At 35.1% G+C, this 25,494-nt stretch overlaps 1 protein-coding gene across 1 annotated transcript in view; it reads right to left on the bottom strand.

Annotated features, from left to right (window-relative positions):
* The window catches only part of Col11a1 (collagen type XI alpha 1 chain), a 209,152-nt gene that overhangs the window by 133,566 nt on the left and 50,092 nt on the right, over positions 1-25,494 (bottom strand). The window contains exons 5-14 of the mRNA XM_055628241.1: positions 16,036-16,161; positions 11,724-11,840; positions 11,063-11,155; positions 9,073-9,327; positions 8,410-8,472; positions 5,730-5,771; positions 4,964-5,026; positions 3,373-3,447; positions 2,281-2,364; positions 1,234-1,290 (exon numbers count right to left, since the gene is read on the bottom strand). Of these exons, the coding sequence (XP_055484216.1) occupies positions 1,234-1,290; positions 2,281-2,364; positions 3,373-3,447; positions 4,964-5,026; positions 5,730-5,771; positions 8,410-8,472; positions 9,073-9,327; positions 11,063-11,155; positions 11,724-11,840; positions 16,036-16,161 (975 nt within the window). The remainder of the gene's footprint in view (positions 1-1,233; positions 1,291-2,280; positions 2,365-3,372; positions 3,448-4,963; positions 5,027-5,729; positions 5,772-8,409; positions 8,473-9,072; positions 9,328-11,062; positions 11,156-11,723; positions 11,841-16,035; positions 16,162-25,494) is intronic.

Here is a 25,494-nt window from a genome sequence, read left to right as displayed (position 1 = left end):
TGTGTGTGTGTGTGTGTGTGTGTGTGTGTGTGTGTGTGTGTGTGTGTTTCTATTATGTGGCTGAAAACCATTCTTTTAAGATCTGTAAAGAATTATGTTGAGCTTTTATTAGGTATTGAATTTAATTGTAGATTTCTTTTGGAACGATGTCCATTTTTACTTTGTCAATGCTACCAATCCATGAGCAATTGAGCTATTTCTATCTTCTAATATCTTCTTCAATTTCTTTCTTCAAAGACTTGAAGTTCTTGTCATACAAGTCTTTCACTTGCTTGGTTAGAGTTACACCAAGATATTTTAAATTATTTGAGGCTATTGTGAAGGATGTTGTTTCCTTAATTTTGTTCTCAGTTCATTTATTGCTTGTATAAAGGAAAGGTACTGATTCTGTATATATATTTTTTGTACCCATCTACTTTGCTGAAAGTGTTTTATCAGCTGTAAGAGTTTTCTCTGGTGGAAATTTTAGGATCACTTATGTGTACTCTCTTATCTGCAAATAAAGATACTATGACTTCTTTCTTTCCAACTTAGAGGAAAAGAAGAAAATGAAAAAGATATTTAAATTTAAAATTATTTTAAATGATAAATATAATAATAAAAATAAAACAAGTGGAAGGTGGGGATGGAAGAAAAACTGTGATCAAAATATTGTGTATAAAAATTAGTTTCATTTAAATAAACTATGAAAATTACACAATTGTCAAAGAGTCAAATGGACTTTAGTGAGAACTCTAATATATAATTAAGTTTTAAAACTTTAATGTAGATTGTATTTTAATACTTGAATAGAATGCAAATAAATTGAAAATATGGCTTAAGTAACTGATATGAAATTTCATTATGTTTTTTATTCTCTTTCATTTGATGAGAGCTTCCCTAAAATCTTCTGATCAGAATTATTAATCCAGACAGTCCTGATGAAAACTGATAGGCTAGGGTCAGATAGTAGGGGAGGAGCACCTCCCCTATCAGTGGACATAGGAGGGGAAGAGGGAGAGAGGGTGGGACCCGGAAGAGATAAGGGAGGGGGCTACAGCTGGTATGTAAGCAAATTGTAATAAATAATAAGAAGAAGAAAAAAATTTAAAAATTAAACTGAAAACTCTTTTAAAATGAGTCAATATCAGTCATACATAATAGGTTTGCTAGCCTGAGGTATGAACAGAGACTGAAAGATGATGTGGGAAGACATTTTAAGTGGAAATTTTTAACGTATTTTATGTGACCTACCACAGGGCCTGGTCTTCCAGTTAGACCCATTGGGCCAGGTGGGCCTCTCAGAGCGATCTAGAAGATAAAAAAACACCAAGTTCAGTGTTGCTTGCCAAGTAGGGCATTGTAATACAAGAGTCATTTGGTCGTGATGTCCCTGTGTAGTGCATAATTAACAAAGGTATAATAGATACATGCTAGGAAAAGATAGTCACTTGTGAAATGCATATAACTAGATTGTCCTGTGTAATTATAAGCCACGATTCAAAGTGTTACACAGTCTTATACAGAACATTACCAAAATTTAATCAGTTAAAAAATAATAGATTTCAGAAACAAATAGAATACGTATTTATTTCCTACTATGAATCACACTCCAAAAAATAAAGCATTCTTTGTTTTTATTGTGCAAGCACAATCTTTGTTGAAGATATGTATTAAGGTGAACTAGAGGTATTATAAGTTAAATTTTTCTAGTTAGTGTTTTAGTAAAAATCATGATGATTCAAGTCAGGCAGTGCAATACAGAATTTGTCCAAAATATTTTAATGAATCTTGAACGTAGAACTAAGTAATGTATTTATTTGTTGTACACAGACATAACACAGATTAGATGCATTATTGTTAGACTCAATAATGAAAATGTGAAAGCTAGAACACACAGCACAGAAAAAAAAAACACTTTATTGATGTTAAGGTGGTTTGGTTACTGTTTTGAATATAAATGAGTGAAATATGATAAAATTCTCATGCTGTGTTCACTATTATTTTCATAATTTCTGGCTCACGCCTTATCAGAGAAAAATCAGGTTGTGAAAGACAATATTCTGATAAAAAAAAGAACTTTCCCTGTCATGGTGGGATAATGTCAGCCTTGTATGTGCTAATAGAAGGGTCTTTTATTTAATATTAAGTTAGTAAGTATCACCACTAGAAAGATAAGTATGCTTTAATAATTTTTCCATTTAAATCCCATGTGATGTTTAAAAACGCTTTTCCATGGGCCTACACACAATGATGGGATACAGAATCAGGTCATGTGAGTACGTGTTCATCTTTTCTTACCCGAGCCTGCTGAAGAATTGCTTGAGCTTGGGCTTCCTGTGCAGAGATCGTTGGTCCTTTGGAGCCATCACCCCCATAGCGGAACTAGGAAAGGACAACATGAGTGCAAAACTGGATTTTAGACAGACTTACGAAGTTAGGTCCTTTAATTTTTAGATTGAAAATAAAATAAAATAATTATATTTACAGAAGTTCAAAGCCACTTCATAATGAAAAGTCTCCATGTGAGTGCAGTTCTGCCTGTCTCATAAAGCAGTGCTGTGCACTACACGCTCTTATTGTCAGAGCAACTATAAATCATTTTTCAATTTCAAATTTTAATTGTAATATTCCTTTTTAAAAAAAAAAAAAACATCATCTCTATTTTAATGTGTGGAAATGCTACCCATTCTAACAATTCATCCATAAGAATTTCAAGTGTATTAGATTCTGTAAAAGTTCCAAATGCAGTTCTGCTCTGGTGACCCAAACCTTTGGAATCTCTGAGAATACCAAGAAAATATAAATGTCTCTCTCATCCAGCCTGAGGTAGCTTGCTATTAATACTCCGTAAAATTCTCAAGTTCTGCCTCAGTTTTTAACTTGAAATGTCTTTTGGGTCAATTCTCCACTCCACATAGGTATTTTTTTTGAATTTCATTACACTAACTGATAAAAACGTTTTTCGTGGCTGTGTGGAAACTAATTGATTTTACAAGAGACTCAATATTAAGACAATTTTTGATCAATGATGACACTTAACTTCTTTAAGAAGTTTTGGTGATAGTCCACATTAAGGTAAACTAATGTGTTAGGGTATAGTAATGTGTTCAATGACCTGTTGTTAATCTACAGTTCAGGACTGTTCACATGATTAGTAAGATTAGGTACATTTCACTGAATGAAGAATAATCAGAAATTAAAACTGGTTTGATGTAGACGTAACATTTGCCAGAGTTCAGTAAAATGCCCCTATTGTCAAAGGCTCCTTGATTTCCTTCATTCCTAACTTTCAGAAATGTTTCTACTCAATGATTTAATTGGAGTATTTTTTTTAGTTACGCAATGAGAAGATATAAAATGTATCTTTATAAAACATTTTTCAAAACCTACCGGTAACATCAACATGGTTCCAGGAGGACCAGGTAAACCATCAGCCCCTGGTAAGCCAGGACGTCCTGGTGGGCCCTAGAAAAGGAAATGGAATAAAGAAGCAGTTGATACAACGTATTATAGCAGAAAATCTCTCACTGCTGAAAATGCACATGCTCTTTCTGAACTGGTTAATCTCCATTAGGTAAATATACATAGACAGGACTGAACTTCCTTTAACTAGTTGAAAAGAACTTGAATAGTAAGTGCTTATGAACGCATAATCTAAATATAATGCAAATTAAGTTTAAGGTTGATTTACTCCTTAAAATTGAATATCATGAGGCCTTCCTGTATATTCTGGAGGAGAATCTGTGTGAAAATTTTAGGTTCCTACAGTTGAAAACAGAATTAATTTGACAAAATTTGGTTATGTGTTACTTAATAGACAATTAGGTAACATGAATTTAACGTATAAATAGATATTTTAAGTGTATCTCATATCTTTGTTAAATTATTATCTACAAAATAGACACTTTAATAGTATAATCACTAAAGTTAAAATGATAAGACTAACATTAACTTTTGTCATTGCTAATTTGTCTTTGCGGGCATGCACGTATGTATAGAAATTTACATTTTTACAACATAAATGCACATGATTATATAGTATCAACTATATAATACACAAATGTAAATATATGTGTGATAAGATGATACATATATATGAAATATTTAAATATATATATCAGTTTACAGTAAAATGAAACTTTACTTAGTCAAATCATATGTATTAAAAAAGGATGAAATTCTAAAACCTATATAACTATATATAAAGATACAATTCAAACAGTCAACTAAAGTGATTTAAAAAATAATAAAAAATGTCAAGGACTGTACATTAAGTAAACTATTTGCTTAAAGAACATGAGGATTTGAGTTCACATATCCAGCTCCCACCTAAATGCTTGACTGTCCTGTCAGTGATGGCTTGTAACTCTTGAACTCTAGAGAAGGCAAAGGCAGGGAATCTCTAGAACAACCTGTCTAGCAAGCTCTAGGTTCAACGAGAAGCACTAATTCAAAGTACAAAATGGAGGGATATTGCAAAATACAGCTGTCGTCAACATCTGCTCTACATACTCACTGACACACGTCATGCACACACAAACGCACATTCCCACACTTGTGAATGCAGACACAGTTACACGCACGTTTCTCAGGTACACGTTAAGTAAATAAGCAAGCAAAGATTTCAATCAGATTCGATGTCTGAAATTATGCAGATGAGGTTAGAAACGAACGGATGCCCACAGGAATGTCAAGGACAAACTCCTTGGGTTCCATTTAGAAAAACCTAGTCCACTGTAACTGTACATGTGAAAATGTGATGTGAAAACAAAACCGGCTTGCTAATCATGTCGCAGATAAATTCTTCATCCCCACTTAAATTTTTCTGAAAAGTTAAATAAAATGTTGCACAACCCTGAATTTGTAGAATTCTCATTCCCATTTCTCCAACAGAAGCAAGGTACCATGTTAAGTTGAAAAATGGATTAAAATTAAGTCCCTGTGCTGCACAGCTGTAATATGGCATCCCTTCTTCACTTACCCTGTCACCAGGGTCACCGGGGAGCCCAGAAGGGCCTTGTAGACCTGGAGGACCCATAAGACCCTGTAGAGAAAGAAAGCATGAACAGAAGCAGCTTCCTACCTCATTAGCATTCAAGTGAAGGCATACCTCTAAAAATCAAAAGATGCCTCATTTATATTTTATAAATATACCCTTGACTCCCAAACAACTGCTCTATTTAGCTTCCTGTGAAAACACAACATATAGGAAATGGTTCTGTGTCCAGCACAACTGCTCCTCTATGAGGCTGTGCTCAGGGTGGAGGCAGATGCCAAGGGAAAACAGGAAGGCGATCATGCCAATGAAAAGTCGCTGTGGTAAAGGCTGGTCCCCATTTCTTCCTGAAGAAATGGCTATTCATAAAACCAGACCTCAAAAATGTGGTCGTAAAGTTAAACAAGAAATCATCTAGCATGTCAGCATTTTAACATTTCATTTTGCCATTACTTAAAAGCATCCATGTCGTATTTTTATATGACAAAATTTTCATATCTCACACGGGCACACACACATGTGAACAAATATAATGTCTGAAGAGAGAAGAAAAATATTCAGAATTTACTTTCAGTCCTGTCAATAGTGTTATTTTTACAGACAAATGAAAAATAGGTCAAGTCCACAAGCTTCTAAGCTAGACTGTTTTCCTCTATAAATCAAATCAGTCTGAAATATAAGCAATTCAACTATATGACAGAAATCTTATATTCAATAATTTTAAAGATCGAGGCAGAAATAATTTACATACCGCTGGTCCTGCTGGGCCAGGTGGTCCTTCAACAAGCATCCCCTACAACCAAAAACAACTATGTAACATTCAGCCTTTCCACAGACTATAAGAGTGTACTATGCACTGTGATTTTTTTAAAAGCAAATTTGAAATTCATGTTATATAGACCAATTAAAATGTTTGTATGGCAAAAAGAAAAATAATTTAAGATGATAGAAGACACTCCTTGCCATTAGTGAACTTGTAAACTAAATGAAAATGAAGTTACATTTTGGACAAATAACATTAGAAAGTAGAAAGCGGACATGGGGTAAGATGATCAATCCTTGTTTAGAAAGACAGATGGGATGTGCACTGAACATATGACAGGAGTCTACTGAGGGCATCTGAAAGACTCTAACTAGCAGTGTTTTCAAAGCAGATACAAAGACTCATGACCAAACCTTCGGCAGAGTACAGGGAATCATATGAAAGAAGGGGAGTTAGTATGATGGGGAAAAGATAGGAGCTCCACAAGGACCAAATATATCTGGGCACAGGGTCTTTTCTGAGACTGACATTCAACCAAGGACCATGTATGGATATAACCTAGAACCTCTGCTCAGATGTAGCCTGTGGTAGCTCAGTAACCAATTGGTTTCCCATAGTGAGGGGAACAAGGACTATTTCTAACAGGATCTCAAGGGCAGGCTCTTTGACCTCCCCATGCCCCCAAGGGAGGAGCAGTCCTGTTAGGCCACAGAGGAGAGCTTTGCAACCAGTCCTGAAGATACCTGATAAAACAGGATCGGATGAATGGGGAGGAGGTCCCCCCCATCAGTGGACTTGGGAAGGGGCACGGTGGAGATGAGGGAGGGAGGGTGGGACTGGGAGGGAATGAGGGAGCAGGACCCAGCTGGGATACAGAGTTAATAAAATGTAACTGATAAGAAAAAAATAAAATTAAAAAAAATAAAAAAAACTAAAAAAAAAAAAAAAGTAGAAAGAGTACGCTAAGTGCTTCCTCAGCCTTAATTACTTTATTTCTAACCCAAAACAGAAGAAAACAAGAACAAAAACAAACAAACAAACAAAAAAACAGGAACTTGATAAACATTTGCTTTATAATGGATGGATTGATGAATGAATCAATAAAAGGAAATGTTACCTAAAGAATTTAATTTCAGAAAATTGCATTTCTTTGTGTTTATTGAAAGAATTACATGTATTTGAAGTGAACAGTTAAACAACTTGTGTTTCTTTTTTATTGATTTATTTCTTTTTAATTCGTTTTTTATTTATTATAATTTATTCACTTTGTATCCCAGTTAGTAGCACCCTTCCTTGTCTGCTCCCAAACCCGCCCTCCCTTTCTCTCCTCCTCCCATGCCCTTCCTCCAGTCCACTGAGGGGGAGGTCCTCCTTCCCTTCCATCATCTATCAGGTCTCCTCAGGACTGGCTGCATTGTCTTCCTCTGTGGCCTGGTAAGGTTGCCCCACCCCAACCCTCAGAGGGAGGTTATCAAAGAGCGAGGCATTAAGTTCATGTCACAGACAGCCCCTGTTCCCCTTACTAGTATCCACTTGGACACTGAGCTGCCATGGGCTACAGCTGTGCAGGGTTATCTAGGTTATCTCCATGAATGGTCCTTCGTTGGAGTATCAGTCTCAGAAAATACCTCTGAGCCAAGATTTCTTTTTCATTTTTGTTTAATTTTAATTTTAAATTTTTATATTAATTAGAGTTTATTTACTTTGTATCCCAGCTGTAGTTCCCTCCCTCATTCCCTCTCAATCCCACCCTCCCTCCTACATCTCCTCCCATGCCCCTCTCCAAGTCCAATGATAGGGGAGGTCCTCCTCCTCTTCCATCTGACATAGTCTATCAGGACTGACTGCATTGTCTTACTCTGTGGCCTGGTAAGGCTGCAAGCCCCACCAGGGAAAGGTGAAAGTGGAGCAGGGGGTATTGGGTGGCTGAGTCTTTGATCACAACCTACATTTCTAATGCACTGCTTTATCCAAGTTGCTAGTTAATGAAAATAGTGTTTTGGAAAATTGCTTCTAGGAAAAAAAAAAAAAAAAAAATATATATATATATATATATATATATATATATATATAAACATTTAATGATACCTTGAGAGTTCATAGCATTTATACAAATCACAGTTCTCTGAGTTTCTGGAGGATATTCTGGTTGTACAGTTTCGCACAAGAATGTCATACCTACTGACCTCACTCATCACCCCTCTTGTTAACACTTGTGTCCATCACTGTCTCCATAAATCTTTCAAGTGTACATCTATTTATTTTGTTCTATTATTGTATAATGTACTTTGGATCACATACAAATAAATATCTATATCAAATGATATTTCTAATAAAAATTATCTAAATTGATTGAGGAGCTAAAGTCATTATATCTCAACCAACAAACATGAAATTACAAAAAAAAATGTAAATTCAGATTTTTTAAAAAATGGACCAGAATATTGACAGGCACTTTCAAATTTCAAAATTCTATAAGAGTGTGATTACTTTTACTTTATGCAATTTTGCTTTTCAGAAAATTCATTGTCCATTTATCTATTTGTGGTAAATTATAAACAAAAGAATGTTCATTGAAAATGTGTAGTCATACAGAATAACTTAAGGTCACGGTAATTCATAAATTAAACAACTGTAGCAATCTTAAAAATCTATTCAAAGCACTTACGGGTTCAACCACAGCAGGCTCCCCCTTCTGCCCTTTCTCTCCATATGCACCATGGCCATTTATCTATCGAGTGAAACGTGAAAAACAGTCAAAATGATTTTCAATAGGTGAAGCAACTTTTCAGTCTTCAACAAAAAATTTATTTAAACATCTAGATACATTCAAAGCAATCGTTTAGAATGTGCTTGCTTGTCGAAAGAAACATTAAAGATTTAAATAATACCAAATAAAAAAGAAAACGTTTCTTTAAATCTATGATACAGAAACTTAAATGCATTCCTAGCCTCAAAATGTTCTCTAAGACATAAGAAATGTCACCAAATCAAATGCAGGAGGTTGTCTAAAATAAAAATTAGAACTAGTAGTCAGAAAATAATGAAAAAAATAATATAAATGTATCAATGATGAGAAATTTAAGGTACAAATCTATTTACAATACTTTTTTTTTTTTTTTTTAAGTGAAGACTGCAGAATCAGCCCAAGGTGCAGCTGCTGCCACTTCCCACTGAGAAGAACCTAAAGTGGCTCTCTATGCTTGGTCAGTGTCCACAAATGACATAAGAACTCAGCCTGCATTTTAAACCTGAAAAAAACATCAGCATGAACACAGAAACACTCACGTCATATGACATGCACAGGGCACAGAGCGCACTGCCAACTTACGCTTGTTTCTGTGAAATCAGTTTCTGCCGGGACACCTGGGCCAAATTCTTCATTAGGGGAGGTCGTTGTCCTTTCTTCATATTCTTTGTATTCATAAAAATCATATTCACCTAAATCTCCATCTACTGGCAGATCAGAGTCCCTGCCGTCTATTCCTTTGTTTCCATATAGAATATCCTCGGAAATGTTCCTCTGGACATCATAATCCTCTCCAGTTAAATATTCTTCAGTAAAACCTTCTTCAACTGGATTTGGCTATTCAGTTAAGATGCAGGGAATTGGAGAACATGAAGTTTACTGTTAGCAAAGCAAGGTGAGCATCTGTTAACTACAGCTTAATGGCATGTGATGGGAAGGGGGCTCATAGTCAAGCAAGACGAAAGCCTGGAAAAAGGCTGTTCAGTACTCCTGAAAGGAATATACTTGTACATCCACCGATATGTACAAAGAAATATTGCTTTCAGAGTACCATTTCCCATCAACTGTAAATGTTGATGAACATGGGGTTAACATGTGTACTTACTCTCACTAGACAGTTTGTTCATCCATGACGCATTACTCTATAGCATAAGATCTGAACAAGTAGAAATATAGCTAAGCGTTTGCTTAGTTTTCAGATCTCATTGGATAATAGAGTAAAATGCAATTGCTACAAAGTCTTGTGATTTGATATCCAGTCATGTCAGTTGAACATTAGTACCAATATCTGAAAGCTGCTCTTTGTGATGGCTATTTGGTGTCGAACACCTAAGGAAGTTCCATTACAATCATGCCTTATGAATGTCATCAAGTTCAAATTAAATAATTTTCCTTGTCACCCTTTGAATTAACACTGAAAATTTTTCCTCAATGACATGCTGAATAGAATTTCAGAGAAATACAGACAAAATAGCTAGCGTTATAGAAGATTATGTGAATAAAAATACATGGCTAAATCATTACTACAACATTACATTATTGGGTGTAAAAAAGGAAAAGTCCAACAATCATAACATGTTAGCCTTAAATAGAGACCGCATACTTCTGCAAAGAAGTTTCATCTCACCGATGGTGGAATTATGATCTCAGTAATGAAGTAAGGAGATGAATGAATGAATTTAAATAAGAAAGTGAACATCTTGAGCTTTTTTAACTTCTCATAAGAAAGGACTGAGAGTAAGAAAAGTTAAAATGTATTTACATCCCAAGTGTGAATAATTCTAAAGTGTAAATAATTCTAAATCCCATGTTTGTGTTATAGTCGTGATTTATTGACACAGATATAAGTTTCAAATAATTAAACTGCTTACACTTACCTAATGCTCATTGGATGATAACAATATCAATAATGGGTGCTAGATATTTAACAATATTAACTGACTTTTCCACTGATTTTTATTTCTTAATCAAAACATATGAGCAATGTGAAATTTAAGAGGACCTATCTAGACATACCTATCTTGGAACACTTTCATGGAAAATAATCGAATGCTTAAAGTAGTATTATTTTAGCCATAATTAACACTAACATTCTAAAGAAATTTTAAAATTAAATGACTATTAACAATCTAATACCATATTTACTAAAACGCTTGCTGTCTTTAAAATGATTGTTCCCATGCAACAAAATGCTGATTGTATCAGTTGATGATACAATTATCACGTCAGAGGATTCGTCCCCTGGAAGAATCATGCCGTGAATATTTTTTTTTTTTTTTTTTTGTAACGTGTTAAAAAGCTTTGTCCAGCTGTCAGAGCAGTAAGGAAAATGATAGCAGCCAATTCAGTTTGATAAGTAGGGAATTTGCATGAATCAAAATGTCATGCAAATACTGGACTGACATCAACTGTAACTGCAGGGTGTTTTGTGATTATGAACCAAGGCCTCTGCTTCTCTAAGAGTGACATTTCAAAGGATTCAGAGACTGTGATGCTGCTTCAAGGAAATCCATCACAATACATTACACATTTTAAAAGCTACTCTGTGATTACCTCATTCAATGCAGATTACCTCATTCGATCCTGACACGCGCCTAGGAGACTCAGTCTGGTAAGTTTCCATTGTTCCATAATTGTAGTCTTGAAAATCATCCACAATATTTGCCTGATGATAAATTAAGAAGAAAGAAGGTTAGGAAATTTGCAAAAATAACCTCAAGTGAGTGAAAATCATGATTCAGTTGAGTTAAAGTGTTAGCCAAATTGGAATTGATCTAATTGGGTTAAGACTAAGACTCATCAGAGATCTTCCTTCTGATCTAGGACAGATCTTGATTGCTTTTTCTTGCTACCTGAACCCCTAGTTTGGCTTTGGCTGTTGCTTGATAACGTTTCTTCTTCTTGGATGGAAATTTTTCAGATTTGGGGGATGTGAACTTTTTAGATTTTTTCTTTGAGTTAGTGGCCAATGTCCTCTTCTTCTTTGTGTAATTGGATTTCTTTTTCTGTAAAATGTCATGGAAGATGGAATGGAAAACACGTAGTGAGAAAGAAAATACAGAGCATGGATGAAAGGGAGGAAACGCAAATGTAAAATTGGTCAGCAATCCTCAAGGTGTTCTCTGTTAAATAGAATCTCATTAATTCACAGAAGCAAGTGACAGGTGTGGGAAAGGTGTGAAGGATGACAAAGATTGGGACACCACATACAACAGACAGTTTTTTAGTTTTACCTCTGTTTGTGCTACTGTTTCTTCAGTTACAGTGGGTATCTCTGTTACACTCTCAGCCTCTTTATAGTCTGTTTCCCCATACTCATAGTCATACTCGAATATATCCTCAGGTGCATACTACGTTGCAAAGGAAAAAATATTGGGCATTTTGGTTAGTTGCAAGTAATATTATTAACAGAGTGGAAATCATCTGCTTAACCTTTATTTAAATAAAGGTTAAGAAAGATCTCACATTAAACAGAAATATTATTTTATTACATGTAGAATCTAGTATAATCAGAATTAGCAAGCAACTTCTCTTTCTAAGAACAGAACAAGTGATTAGGACTGTGGGAAGAATAAAAGTTTGAATGACTCAAACTTTTATTTAAACCTCAGATATTAATTCAAAGGCAGGATTTGTTTATGGACACAGTTGTTAAATATTTGCTTTAAATTTGATTTCTAAAAATCTGCTGTGAAATATCTCCCTTTGAAAGGAGTAATTTTACGGGGGCTGTCAGTAGGGGACAAGCACTCAGCTAATGCACACTAACACTGGCTTCAAACACAAGAATGGGAAAAGCAAAATGAAAAAGTGCAATGTTGCAATAGGTATGATTTTTCAATAAATAAAAATAGGAAGAACAGTCTTATGAAACCATGATAAGACTTTCACATCTATCTTAGGAAAAGATAAGAATAAAAATAACATGAAACAAACATGACTATATTTGGAAAATACTGACAAAATTTATTCTCAATTTACTCATTTCCTCTAAACTAAAATTGGTGCAGGTGGTATTTAGTGACTTTCCCTCAACATGTGTGAATGCTTCTAGATGATACAGCCAAAAACCATAATGAAATATAAACATCAAAATTCCTTTAGTGTTTTATAATTGTCAAAATACCAATTTGATAAAAATTAATTTAGACTATATAGAATTTGGTAAAATATAAAGCTGAGTATAGAAAACATTAAATACCTTTTGGTAACTGTGTAAATTAGATAAGATATTTATAACTACTAAGAAATTTTAGATATATAAGTATATATGTATAAAGAGAAGGCTTATACATAGAAAGTATATATACATATATACACATATAGGGAAAGATTTTATATATACATGATTTTACATATATATGTATACATAAGTATACATATATATTTACATATATATTAAATATACATATATGTATTTTATGTACAGAGAGAGAGAGAGAGTCTCTTCTTGACAAACCTGGCCTCAAACTTGCTATACACCCAAATATGGTCTTGAACTTTGGTCTTCCTGCCTCCACCATGCAAGTGCTGGGTAACAGGCATGGAACTACAATGTTGATCTTTAATGTAAATATTAAGTAATAACAATGCTCCAAGGAGTGATGTTTCTGTAGCTACCGTCTCTCATGTGAGAATAAGAAATATCTATCATATTATATGATATATCATATCATATTATCATATAAACAAGTGCACATGGCTGGCTTGAAATAAAATATGGAAAACAAGAAATATTTGCAGGTTTGTTTTTGCAGGCTTAAATGTAAACAAATTATAAATTACAAACTACTACTCATTATCAGTAAAACAATGAAGAGTAAGTTTTAAATGTGAGCAATAAGAAAACATTCAAGCTAAGGTCTGGGATTTGGAAATGCACTTGTAAATGTTTGTCAAAGTAATTACGTTTATGTCAACTTTCTTCGGGCAGAAGAAAATGTGTTCTGATTTTCATAATTCTCCCCACTACTGGCTCTTTCTGCAAATGAAGAACTTCCATCATGCTCACATGGGAAATGAAGAATTTGGCAATTGTGCGTCCAGAGGCACTGGACCACTTTCTCTAGGGATTACCCAAGAGTCAATCAAAAGGACTACTACATGTGGTCTCCTTATTTCACTATCTGAGGAGTCTTTCCTTAAAAACAAACACAAGCTACTTAGTATACCTATGTGATCCTTTGTCTACATGCAGCTCTTTAGCATATTTTAGAGGACAGTTTTTACTTCTCCCTTAGGAATTTTGAAAATATCCTGAAAATTGGTGTAGGAAAGACCAGTTGTCATCAATGAGATGAAGTCCTGAAATCCTGGGAAGGAGAAATAAAATAGATTTTATGGGGCTTCATGAGATCTGACATTGACAACAAAAATGATGGGAGACATCTATGCTAGGAAACCAGTTTTCTCATACACTTTCACTGAATATAGTGTTTCATTTGCTGCACTTTCCACTTCAGTCTTTAAAGAAAAGAATGCCGATTGCATTTTTTTACACATAATTAGGACATGTGTGATACACTAAGACTCATACAGAATTCTGATATCTAATTTCTTATAAGTTAAGGTCATAATTCAACATGGTATGAATATCCCAGAAGTATAATCTTAATATTAGTTATGCTGCTGTATCAGGGAAATTTAAATCTATTGCTGTATGAAGGCATTAGGACTCAAGGAAAATCTTTCTACAGAGTACATCTCTCACTCCATGATGAGGATGTAATTGTTTCAAGTGCATGCACAACTGAATTGAGATGGATTAAATGTGTTACTTCAAGAAAAAAAAAGAGTTAGAAAAAAATAAACATTTGAGTAAGCTTACCTACGGAAATTCACAAATTAATTAACAGAATATTAAGCAACGTGTCTGACCCAAGCTCCGCATTATACTTTATGTTTACACTTGAGAAGATAACATTGATATTTGATAATTTTTAAGCAGGTTACCCGAAACGTAACTGGGAAAATACATGTTCAGTATATAATGAAACACTGAATGGCTACCATTGAGAATTATTATAAAAGCTGCTTGTTTTTAGTTTTAGTACTATTACAGAATGTTTGTCATATTCAAATATCACTGTAGCTAATAAGGGGGAGTAGGAGTCAATTCTTCCTGGAAAAAAGTAAAGCTTTTCTTTGTGATCCAGTAGTTTAGAACGTGATGCCAGCTGTCAATCACCAGGTTCTCTTCTTCCATTAAGCAGAGTCATATATTTGCTATAAGAAATGTCTTATTTTCCTTATAGAAGTGACAAGTGCAAAGCACATATTATTAGTTTTGAACACAGAACCAGTGACACGCTTTTAACCTGTAAACTATAGAAACCTAAACTTGACCTGATGGTTGTTCTACACCAAAACAATCACAAATGCATTTAGTAATAAATACAAAGAAATAAAGAATATGGCACTTGAAAACTATAAATAAAACACCCAAGCAATTTTTCTTAGCTTTTTCATATTGACCTTGCCACTAGATTCTTAAGACTTTACCCTCTGTTAAAAAAAAAAAAAGTGGGGGTGTGGGAGGGAGAGAATAATGCTTTAAAGTTGTGGGAAAGAAGGTTTGGGCAACAGAATTTACTAGGATACAATTATAAACAAAATAATAATAAAACAAAATGCTCATTTATTCTAAGTAATTAAAACTCAGAAAGTAGCAGCATCAAATAGTGTTTTTTAATACTATTTTTAAAGCGGAATTTTGTTCTCAAAATTCAAATACCCGGGCTGGAGAGATGGCTCAGAGGTTAAGAGCATTGGCTGTTCTTCCAAAGGTCCTGAGTTCAATTCCCAGCAACCACATGGTAGCTCACAACCATCTGTAATGAGATCTGATGCAGGCAGAATATGTATAAATAATAAATAAATAAATATTTTAAAAAATTCAAATACCCTTTTACAATTTGAATATCTTAGTGTTAAGAAAACAAATCTCAAAATATTGTTTTCTCAGAAAATAATACACCGATTAGTATCCAGTACCAAATGTTCAGCCCCGGTTGTATATGTATCTGAAAGAAAGTAAGGGGAGTACGTGAGCAGGCTTGGAAAGAGAAATAGGAAGGCAGAAAATGAAATAAAAAAATGTTTCACGTTAAAATTAAAACAAAAACACCCATAGTTTTGCTACAAGTTATAGCACCAACTATTTCCTGTTTGATTAATTTTCTATGAGAAAAAACTTTTGAAAATTAAAACAAAGGAAACTCTTGATTACATAAAAGAGCCTAAAATCTTTAAGATGTACAAATCTCAATAGTTTTTACTTTTCTGTATGAAATGTTCAAAGCTGCGAAATTTCATAAGACATACACTCTCCATATTTTAACTCTTTAAGGAAAAGAGTGAAAATATAGCATAAAGAAAGAGAGAGAGAGGAAAAATATATACCAAATTACCTTTGAATAAATTTTTCCACAAAATACTCAATGACTCAAAGAAAGTATAGCTAATGGAGACTGAGTAAGCATGCTCTGAATCGGGGACACAGCCACATCTCTGGACCTGAAGGTCTGCTGGGCCCTGCGTCCTCACCTCATCTACCTGCGGCTCTTGGGCCTGAGCAGCCTTGGATGTTAAGTCACAGTCTGGACTGTAATGGTCACAATAGTCATACGCGGCCTTGGGGTCCCCCGTGATCAGGAACTGCTGAATATCGCCCTGCAGAGAGTCAGATATGGAGATACTCATCAGCATATGCAAATATACATATATTCAGGCTGTCTGTAAGGTCAATTAGCCCACATTTAAATGACTGAAGAAGAGAAACTACTTAAATACATATCATCATAAGGATGAGTCTTACAGGACTGAAAGAAAAACTGATAATGAATTACATTGCTCTGCCTTACTGTCTGATACAGAAAATCTACTGTATATTATTCAGTTTTACAGAAGTCATAATTGAATACGCATTATAAAAAATACAAATAAAATACATGCATAAGGAAATATACTTTCATGCCAAAAAAAAAAAAAAAACAGTTTACAATGAAATGCTAATTTTGGGCAAATCTGTAAGGGAATTTCTCACTAGAATCACGTTCAGAAAAAAAAAAATGCTCACCTATGAAGATGAACAAGAAAGAAATACATCAGCAATAAAAAAAAAAAAACATACTACAAATACAAACGCATGGAGTAGGTACATTGTTGATGAGGGAAAATATTTTTGAAAACATTTAAAATCATTTATATAAAAATCTGCATATATCTACATAAAGACAAATTTTAGAGATACTGAATAAACAAGATTAAGAAATTTTAATTTCCATAAGATTGAATCAGTGGCCAGCTCTTTGATCGCCTCCCCCTGGGGGGTGGCAGCCTTGCCAGGCCACAGAGGAAGATGATACAGCCAGCCCTAATGAGACCTGATAAGCATGGGTCAGACAGAAGGGGAGGAGGACCATCCCTATCAGGGGAATAAGGAAAAGGCATAGGGGGAGAAGAAGGAGGGTAGGTGGGACTGGGAGGAGATGAGGGAGGGGGCTGCAGCAGGGATACAAAGTGAATAAACTGTAATAAATAAATATATAAATAAAATTAAATAAAGGAGTTTTAATTTCAGAAATTTTAGAAAAAAAATATGATGGAGAAACTAACTCATCAAGAACTACTGTGATGGGAACTGGCATGACATCACTATAGCAATCATAACTATGTCCAGAGTAGCTTACATTAAAAAAAAACATTTAAACCTGAAGACCAAAGTCCTTTTATATTTCAGAATATGATCTGATAATACACCCTGAGTCTATTTTAAACAGTCTCAAAATTAATCCATCTTTATTTAAATTTTATCACCTAGACTTACTTAAGACTGGATAAAATCATGAACGGTAAACATAAAAGTTTTGAAATTTAAGAACTAGGAAAGAAAGTGTAGCATAATTATGACACAACACGCATTTATCTATCAATATATGTTTATTGAGAAATTATTATATGCAAAATATTTTCATTATTTTATTATTATTATTATTATTATTAATTACAATTTATTCACTTTGTATCCCAGCTGTATCACCCTTCCTCATCTCCTCCAGCTCTCACCCTCCCTCCCACTTTCCCCCTATGCCCCTCCCCTAGTCAACTGATAGAGGGGGTCCTCTTTCCCTACCATGTGACCGTAAGCCTATCAGGTCTCATCAGGATTGTCTGGATCCTCTCTCTATGTTGCCTAGTAAGGCCACCCTGCCAGAGGGAGGTGATCAAAGAGCAAGCAACCAAGTCCATGCCAGTAACTGCCCCTGCTCCCCTTACCAGGCAACCGCCATGGAAACTGAGCTGCCTGTGGCCTACATCTGAGCGGGGTGGCGGGGGTGTGTCTAGATCCTAGATGAATCCTTGATTGAATCATCAGTCTCTGCTTGTGTACAGTATTATAGACACTGAAGGACTAATTTTGATTGTAAATCTGATTCGATCTATAATCACCTAGGGATAAAACTCTGGGAGTGTTTTCCAAGAATTTTTTATTCAGTTAATTAAGTAAGGAAGAGTCATCGTAAGTGCAGGTAGCACTAGTCTGTGTCGGGATACTGGACTCAATAAAAAGGGGCATGCATGTTGAGCATTTGCAGTCATGGGTCTCTTACACAATAAACCAACTGCCTCAAGGTTTTGTTGTTGTGCCTTCCCAGCCCTGGCTATTGTACCAGCAAGCTGTGAGCTAAGTTTTTCTCCTCTGCCAAGCACTTGCCCATAACAATGAGAAAGGTAACTAGCATAGACAACCAAACATAATGATGTCATTTGTAGTGGAAATTTTGGTTTCTTTAAAAACTCAGTTACTTAATGTAAATGTTTTTATTTTATTTATTTTTTATTTTTTAATATTAGTTACAGTTTATTAACTTTGTATCCCAGCTGTATCCCGTTCCCTCATTCCCTCCCAAACCCACCCTCCCTCCCTCATCTTCTCCCTGCCCCTTTCCAAGTCCGCTGATTGGGGAGGACCTCCTCCTCTTTCATCTGACCCTAGCTTGTCAGGTATCTTCAGGCCTGGCTGCAAAGTCCTCTGTGGCCTAGCAGGGCTGCTCCTATCCTTGGGGTGAGGGGAGAGAAAAAGAGCCAGCCATTGAGTTCATAGTCCCTTTTCCCCTTATTAGGAAAACCCTCTTGGATACTAAGCTACCATGGGTTACATCCAATCAGGGATTCTAGGTTATATCCATACATGGTCCTTGGTTGGAGATACCATTTCATAAAAGACGCCTGTGTCCAGATATAGCTGGTCCTTATGGAGCTCCTGTCCTCTCCAGGTCATACTAACTCCTCCTTCTTTCATATGATTCCCTGCAGTCTGCCGAAGTTTTGGTTATGAGTCTCAGTATCTGCTTTGATTCACTGCTAGGTAGAGGTTTTTTTTTTTATTTTTTATTTTTTTATTTTAATTCCAAGTGTGGGAGACTGCCTTATGTTGTCCACAACTGATAATTGCCTCCTGAGGGGCATGGTCTCTGCCAACTGGTAACAGCCTTCTAAAACTCAGAGAAGGGCTTGCTGTGGTCTTTGCCAGCTGCAAATAGTGGAATTCCCAGAACTCTGAGAGGGTAACTCTGAGAGCCCAGAGAGGATGGTTTCAAGGAGACAGATGGAGAAGGGAGAAGGCTGCTGGTTTGTTCTGTGGCTGCTGTTTGCCATTTGCTATTGCTTGGTTGCTAAATATCTTGACAAGTGAGACTGTCATTTTCCCAAAGAACCCAAAGACCCTAACCAGCCAGAACTAAGTCTAAAGAGGTCTATGTCCCCTTTCCCTTCTAATCTTCTTTCTCTCTTACCTAGAATTGGGGTGAGGGGGGGTTAGAAGGGAGAAAGAGGCTTAAGGAACCTCAAATAGAGTAGAGTTTTAAAAACTAGCTCCTACAGTCATTACTGCTCAACACAAAAACTTACTTTACTCTGGATGTAGAGCCACTGGGACTTCTATATCTCACAGTGTTTCTATTTTTAATTCTTTCTATGCCTGCCGTAACATTTTCCAAAATGACTAGGCTGATTTACATCCACAACAATAGTACCTAAATATTCTCCACATTTTTCAAGCATTTGTTATTTTCTGTCTCTTTTGTAATGGCATTTTATTTGTTTGTTTGTTTGTTTGTTTGTTTGTTTGTTTGGCGTGTGTGTGTATGTAGAAGAATGTATGCATGTGGGCAACTTTTGGGAACTTTCCATGGTGTAGGTCTTGGGGAATGAATTCAGTATATGGAGCTTGACGGCTAGCACCTTTATGCACTGAGCTGCTCAAGGATGTAATAACAGCAATGTACGTTCAGTCATTATGAACATTTTAAAAACATACTTAGCTGATTATGTATTCTATTAATATATCTGACTCCTGATATTTTGCACACTTTATAAATTATCACTGTTTTTAAAAACTATGTGACTCACAAACGCATACATATTTGTACACACGTGATATGTAAGTGAGCACTAAGGTGAGTGTAATAAAATATGTTACAGGCAAAGTCTCTAAAAATAAATAAAAATATATTATTTTGCAAACCATGTGCCTGAAAAGGGACTATATATAGCATCACCATTGCTTATTTATTTTCTTTGTTCTGTTAGGTCAAGAAAAAATTTTTGCTGTTTGTTTTTGCACTTGCGCAAGTGTGTGTGTGTTGCTGTTTCTTTGCCTACGTCATAATTTTTGAAGGATTTGTTTATAACTGGAAGTGGAATACGCTGGATAAAAATGGTGCCAGGGCTTATTGGCTTTTGTGTAGTAGTTGCTGGTGTTATTGCTTGCCTATAGCTTTTTCCTTGGTTTTGAAATCTGGACCCAGGGATCTTTTCTGTGACTGATACTCCAACCAAGAACCATGCACGGACATAACGTAGAACCCCTGCACAGATGTAGCCCATGGCAGTTCAGTGTCCAAGTGAGTTCTCTAGTAAGGGGAACAGGGGCTGTCTCTGACATGAGCTAAGTGTCTAGCTCTTTGATCACCTCTACCTGAGGTGAGAGCAGCTTTACCAGGCCACAGATGAGGACAATGAAGCCAGTCCTGATGAGACCTGATAGGTTAGGGTCAGACGAAAGGGGAGGAGGACCTCCCCTAACAGTGGACTTGGGGAGGGGCTTGGGAGGTTTTGAACATGGAAATGTCTATTCCATTATATGGTGATGAACAAAGATTTGGCATATGCCATGATAACTAGTTTGAGCCTTCAAGTGTCTCAGGAGGCTTTATATATGTTGAAGCACATCTAGTAATTTAAACATTTCTGCTTGCAGTGTAGGCTCAGCAATACATGAGTTATGCCCACCATCTTTTAGGTCTTTACTGGATTTATTCACAATTCTTCTCTATAACTAAAAGTATGCTGAACTCTGAATCTGTTAACATCTATTCAAGTTATTTAATAATTTTATTTTGTTATTAATTTATTAGTTTCTTTCTTTAAATATCCTTTGAACAAGAAAGCCTATTGGCTGCTAAGTTTCAAAGTGGGTTCCCTAGTAAGGGGTACACAGACTGTCTCTGACATGAACTCAGTGGCCAGCTCTTTGATCATCTCCCGCTGGTGGGTGCAGCCTTGCCAGGCCACAGAGGAAGATGATACAGGCAGGTTTGATGAGACCTGGTAGGCTAGGGTCAGATGGAAGGGGAGGAGGTCCTCCCCTATCAGTGGACTAGGAAAAAGGCATAGGAGGAGAAGCAAAAATGTGGGTGGAACTGGTAGGAGACAAGAAAGGGGGCTGAAGCAGGGATACAAGGTGAATAAATTATAATAAATATATAAATAAAAATTTTTAAAAAGATACAGTCTGCAAAACAGGCAGAGAGAAAAAAAATCCTTTGAGCATACACATGTATGTATGTATGAATGTATGCATGCTCAGGTAGCATCCCGATAAGGAAAAAAATAAGTGTAGTTACTGCCCAACTAAAAATACCATAGGACCTTTATTGATCATACCATCATTAATATTTTCAATCTAAAATATTTACCTGCCTGTATCATGAAACAGTATAAGAAGCTGAGCAAATAAATGTTGTTTTTTTGTTTGTTTGTTTGTTTGTTTGTTTTCTGAGTGATTTTTTTTTTCAATAGTTTGTGGATATGTAAGTGAATCATAGCATTGACATACTGACTTTTGGCAAACTCAAAATAAATAATACAAGTCCTAAAACATACTGTCAGCATATATGAGCCAAAACCTATCAATCAAGCACACAGTAACCACATCTAGACTGTCAGAGGAGAAAACTTACCCAAAAAAGGAGAACACTGAATGCCCATTTCTTTGTTCTGTTGACTCATAAAATAATAATTGGGTATCACTGGGCATAACAGTACATCAAGAAATAATGTCACCATTAGATTTAATTCAAACCTCTAATTCCAATTTTTTTTTTATTCAAATACCTGGAATTAGGAGTCCTTTTAATTGAATTAAAATGAACAAATTGAGAAATCCTATCTAACAATTGTTCCAGAGCTACAAAATGTCAAGTTCCATATTTAATTGCTAAAACACACAAAATATACTGTCTCATAATTGAATTCTAATTTTTAAATAGATTTTGAGAGCAATATTGTTTCTCCAACCACTTACTATTCTATTTATGGGACTTTACTTCACTAATGGGGTGTTGCTAATGTTTCCACTATAAATTCTTATTTCAGTATTTAATGGTTAGCCATAAAATATAGCATTGGAAAATATTGGAAATTTCTGTAAAACTCCAGTTTTCCCAGAAAGTATTTCACAGTGTTTTGTATTAATCATATGTTATATTGTGAGACAGTCTATAAATAAACCTAAGTATCATAACAAGTTAATGAGCTGTAAATATTATTTTTGATATTATAACATTTTCCAGAGCTGGTAAAAGGTAAGGATTACCAAGTAAAACTGGCATCGGTATTACTGTAGCACAAGAAGCATATAAAAGATATCTTCATTCTCTAATGGTCTAAAAGCCAAGGTCAAAATAGAGATCATAGAATTACCTCATAATATACAGCTGTGTCAACTAGCTACACAATATGGTATTTTCACATAGACTGTGGGGACTTACCAAAAGAGAGTAAAATGATTGTAAAAGAAAAAAAAAATCAAACCTTTGTGAAAAGATGAATGAATGGCACTGTGTTCTGTAGGAAATCTCACCAAAATCTCATCAATGCCAATTACGTACATAATTATGTAATCTTCATCCAGAACAAAAGTTAAAGCACAAATTAACAGGCTATTACTATTTTGTTTTGATTTCTCTCTCTCTCTCTCTCACACACACACACACCTTATTTATTTAATAAATTTCCAGGAGATATGGGTTATTTTTACTTCGTGATTGAAAGTATTTATACAATATTCTGTATAATGTTTTGTAACTGAGATTCTCTGTACACATAAATAATCACATTTACTGAAAGAATAAATCACATAAATTCAGTCTAACTATAAAGAAGATAGAAATCTGGAAGAAAAAAGGAAGAAACTTTTACATTTCTAAATCAAAGGAATTATGCAGCCTTATAACTCATAAACAAGATAATTACTGGAAAATTTTGTTTTTCTTTTAACATAAAAATGCTTATTATCATAAAATTTTAAAAAGTCTTATTGTCTACTGACTCCACAAACCATGTTGTTAGTACTTCTTCCTCTTATATTATCTTACAGTCAAAAGTATTTCCCCTAAACTGTCTCTCACTAGACTCTTACACATATAGAAAAGAGAAAAGACCATCAAGGACTGGAAAAGTTGAAATGCTCATACCTCCCTTTCTTACCATTAAAGTCACTGTTGGAAAGTATTTATGGCATCCTCCAGTTCTCACTGAAGTCCTGTCAGTGTTTGGATGTTCAATGTCATCCAAATACCCTAAGCTAAAACATTGTCCAGGAACCTGGGTATTTTGGAAAGTGGTAGAATTTTAGAAGATGAAGTCAAATGTGTAATACTTTGGCCATGGGGTAGGCAGACTCTCAAAGTGGATTTAGGGATCTTCTCATCCCTTGTTCCCTTTGTCACAACTCACACATTCAATAAATATTTCGGGCATGGTATATGCTTGTCTGCTTCCTTCATCAAAAGCCAAATCAGTAATTTCCACTGATAATGAAAATTGAACTTTCCAAGTGGTGAATTACATAAAATTTTTCTTAAGGTAGGTGCATCGGTATCATCTCATACAGAGGTTGCTACCAACTAATGAATTCAGTACAGTGATTTTATCTAAATGTGTCAAAGAACATTTAGATTAACTGGACATTGAAGAGTTTGAGAAAAGGCTATCCTCCACAAAATGGGGTTCAGAAAGCTGCTTATCCAGATGTACAATAACAAAGAAGAATCCAATGCCTCATCCTATAAAATAACAAATCAGAACTTAAACAAAGACTCGAATATAAGACCTAAAACTCTGAAACCATTAGAAGGAAATTTTCAAAATATCAAGGAGGCAGCTAATTCCAAAATAAGCCTCACAGAACTCCAAACATAATTCTAAGATTTTACAAATAAGATTTTACCAAGCTGAATACTTTCATCACAGCAAGGAAAACAGACTGAAAAGGTAGCCTACAGAATGGAAGGAATCTATGCTAATTATTCATCAAGCAAAAGATTAATATTCAGTACCTATAAAGAACTTAAGACTTATTCTCCAAAAGAAAAAAAAAAAAAAACAATCCAACCAACAAAAGGTAAAGTGGCCTTCAAAAAATATAGTTGACCAATAAAAGCATGAAAAAAAAAAACTTCAACATCCTTTGTCTTATGGTAAATATAAATCAAAACTACACTGAAATTCATGCTGATATAAATCCTCAAGAAGACAAATGTGTGGTGGAAGAAGAATTTTTATACACAGTAACTGGAAGTGTTATCACTTACTCATGAAAGTGTGTATGGAGTTTCCTCATAATTTAAAAGGACTGTTTTATCTTGCTATATCTACCACTTGTATTATATGTGGGAATGTGCTTAAGTCAGCACACAAAACATCCATCCCCCTTGTCACTACTCACAACAATCAAGTTACGGAATTGTCGGTTCTCCTCAGTGGATGAATAGATAAAGAAAATGCGGCATATATACACAACTGATGTGTAAAATGAAGAACTAGCTAGTTAGATTTCATATGAAAGTGAGAATTCTCCCAGGCATTGGAATAAAGGTCACCCTTCTTACTCTTTGCCAAAGAATTTAGAGGCATTGAAGGTGTGCTCTAGGAAGGCTAAATTTATATACAACTGACTTGATGATTGGACACTACAGAAGCATCCTGATGGTAGAATGGGGACAACTGGCTAGTTTACGTCACATGGAGATTGATTAAAAAAAAAAAAAAAAAAAAAAAAAAGGTAGCAAGGCAAAAAATTCTGGAAGCTTTGCAGTCTGGAAAGAGTAAGAGAGCTGAAAAAGTTTAGTAGAAAAGCACACGAGTAGGCAAAGAGGGCGTGGTTCGCTAATAGCAATGGAAGGAATCTCAAAAATCTTCAAGGCCCCTATTTCCATTATGGCACAATAAAAGTCTACAAGAACAAATTTATTTCAGAGACCTTCCACTATTAACTGCAGTTAACTCTACCATGACCTTTTTGGCTGAGCCCTGGTGCTATTGGTGACAAGCCTTAATAGACATTGTGTAATCTAGTTTTTCAGGAAAAATGTAATAATCAAGGCAATGGAAGGTTCTATGGAATTTTTACTCAGTTTTGTAAATGTTTTTAAGATGTATTGGTGTTGTTATCTATTACTATCTATTACTATTATTATCTATTATAATTTATTCACTATGTATCCCAGCTGTAGCTCCCTCCTTCATCTCCACCCAGTCCTACCTTCCCTCCCTCTTCTACCCTATGCTCCTCCCCTAGTCCACTAATAAGGGAGGTCCTCTTTCCCTACTATCTGACCCTAGCTTATCAGGTCTCATCAGGACTCTCTGAATCCTCTTTCCTGCTGGTAACTTTCAAGATTTTTCTTTTACATGAATGAGTGTTTTGTCTGCATATAC

Source organism: Psammomys obesus, unplaced genomic scaffold (assembly GCF_907164565.1).
Source record: "Psammomys obesus unplaced genomic scaffold, mPsaObe1.curated_primary_1811, whole genome shotgun sequence".
NCBI classification, from domain to species: Eukaryota; Metazoa; Chordata; class Mammalia; order Rodentia; family Muridae; genus Psammomys; species Psammomys obesus.
Note: the sequence above shows the minus strand (reverse complement) of the source record. Positions and strands in the feature narration are given on the sequence as shown.